Genomic DNA, 2,111 nt, shown 5'->3' on the forward strand with positions numbered 1-2,111 from the left:
GTGTTGGGCGGCTCCCGCGGGCAGGCGGTGGCTGTGCACGGGGTCGATGATGCCGCCGGTGGCGATCTGCGCCTCGAGCAGGCGGACGCCGTGCTCCTTGACGATGAGCTCCTTCTTCATGGCCTGGAAGAGGGAGATCTTTTGTCCTGTGTAGGGGTCCTTGTAGCCGGTCACTGCTCTTTCTGCAGAAAGAAGTTTTTTCTGCAGCTCGCTGCCCACCAGCCCCTCGGAGACGGCCTCATCCACCGAGAGCTTCCTGTTGGTGAGCGGGTCGATGACGAAGCCGGTGGCCGCCTGCGCCTCCAGCAGCACCAGGGCCGTGCCCTGCCGCAGGATGCCCTTCCACATGGCCTGGTAGATGCTCATCTTCTCCAGCTTGCCCGGCTCGGCCTTGGAGGGCACCAGCACGCCGGCGATGCTTCCAGTTCCCTCCAGGTATCTCCTCACACTCTCCATTTGCGCTATTTCTTGTGCCGTCTCCTTTCCCTCTTGGAGTTTTTCCATTGTTTCCTCTGTGATTATCTGTGCACTGAGAAGTTCCGACGCCGTTATTTGTTGTCTGATCCCTTGGAACCAGACATCGCTTCTGTTCTCTTCTTTTTCTTTGATGATCTTTAGTATCATATCAATTATGTCCTGTATGATGTGGTTGGATTCCTCTTTATATTTTTTCACCAGTTCTTTTCTTTTCTCCTCTGTGATGTACTCAGAACAGAGAAGTTCCCACAGCGACAGCACTTGTCCTTCGTATTTTCCAACAGGCACTTGGACCTTTGTGGACAATAAGGCATTTTTTGTTCGCTCATCAATGTAGAAGTAGTCATCCACTTTTTCCATGACCTGCAGTAGGTACAAGTCGGTGTCTCTGTCTTTGGAACATCTCTGCAGGAGCTGACTGTAACTGATTTTCTCATGGGTGTTTGGGTCTATAAAACCTTTGACACCGTGATCTGGGTCAGAAAGTAGCAGAAACATATCATCATCCAAGCAGCCACGGCGGTAGGGCACCCCCCCGGGGCCGGCCACCTCCACGGGCAGGCGGTGTCTGTGCTCAGGGTCAATGACGCCGCCGGTGGCGAGTTGAGCCTCGAGCAGACGTGTGCCATGTTCCTTGACTGTTATCTTTTGCGTTATGGCCTGGAAGAGGGGTATTTTATTCCCCGTCTGAGGATCTCTGTAGCCCGTGACGGCTCTCTCGGCCAAGAGCAGCTTCTCTTGCAGCTCGCTGCCCACCAGACCCTCGGAGACAGCCTCATCCACCGAGAGCTTCCTGTTTTCCAGTGGGTCGATGAGAAAGCCGGTAGCGGCCTGTGCCTCCAGCAGCCCCAGGGCACACTGCTCCGTGAGAAGACCCATCTTCAGGGCCTGGTAGATGCTCATCTTCTCTTTCCTGGATGGCAGTAGAACCCCGGCGATGCAGCCGGTGCCATCCAAGTACCGTTGGACGGAGTCCCTCTTGGTGAGGCTGACAAGTGTGAGAGTTCCATCCTGCAGCTGATCTAGAGTTTTCTTGTCGATTATCTCGGAGTTAAACAATTCTGACACCGATACATCCCCACGGAGTCCTCTAACCTTCAGGGCTTCTGCTCGCTGCTCTGTATCCTCAATTATTTTCAAGATGAGGGCTATAAGCTCTTCCAGAGCTAGGGTTTTGCACTTGTACTGCATCACCAGTTCTTTCCTCTTCTGCTCGGAGAAGTAGTGAGAGCAGAGAACTTCCCAGATGGAAACTGTTTGGTCCTTAAACCTTCCCACTTCCACTTTAATGGTTTTTGAGCGTAAAACCTGTTTCGTGCCCTCGTCGATGTAGAAGTACCTCCCTCCCTCCTGTACAACCTGCAGCATGTGCAGCCCAGTCTCTGAATCTTGGACGCATCTCTCCAGCAGCTGCATGTAGGTGAGGTTCTCGTGGGTGTTGGGGTCGAAGAAGCCCTTGGTGTCGTCGCTGGGATCAGAAAGGATTTGATTCATCTCGCGGTCGAAGTAGCCGCGCTGATAGGCCACCTCCACGGGGATGCGGTGGCTGTGCACGGGGTCGATGATGCCGCCGGTGGCGATCTGCGCCTCGAGCAGGCGGATGCCGTGGCTCTTCACGATCAGCCCTTGGTTCA

General features: G+C 54.4%; 1 protein-coding gene across 1 annotated transcript in view; it reads right to left on the bottom strand.

Annotated features, from left to right (window-relative positions):
- LOC104271155 (epiplakin-like) overlaps window positions 1-2,111 on the bottom strand; it is a 4,525-nt gene that overhangs the window by 160 nt on the left and 2,254 nt on the right. The window contains exon 2 of the mRNA XM_009865745.1: window positions 19-2,102. Coding sequence (XP_009864047.1) covers window positions 19-2,102 — 2,084 coding nt within the window. The remainder of the gene's footprint in view (window positions 1-18; window positions 2,103-2,111) is intronic.

Source organism: Apaloderma vittatum, unplaced genomic scaffold, assembly GCF_000703405.1.
Source record: "Apaloderma vittatum isolate BGI_N311 unplaced genomic scaffold, ASM70340v1 scaffold8633, whole genome shotgun sequence".
Taxonomy (NCBI): Eukaryota; Metazoa; Chordata; class Aves; order Trogoniformes; family Trogonidae; genus Apaloderma; species Apaloderma vittatum.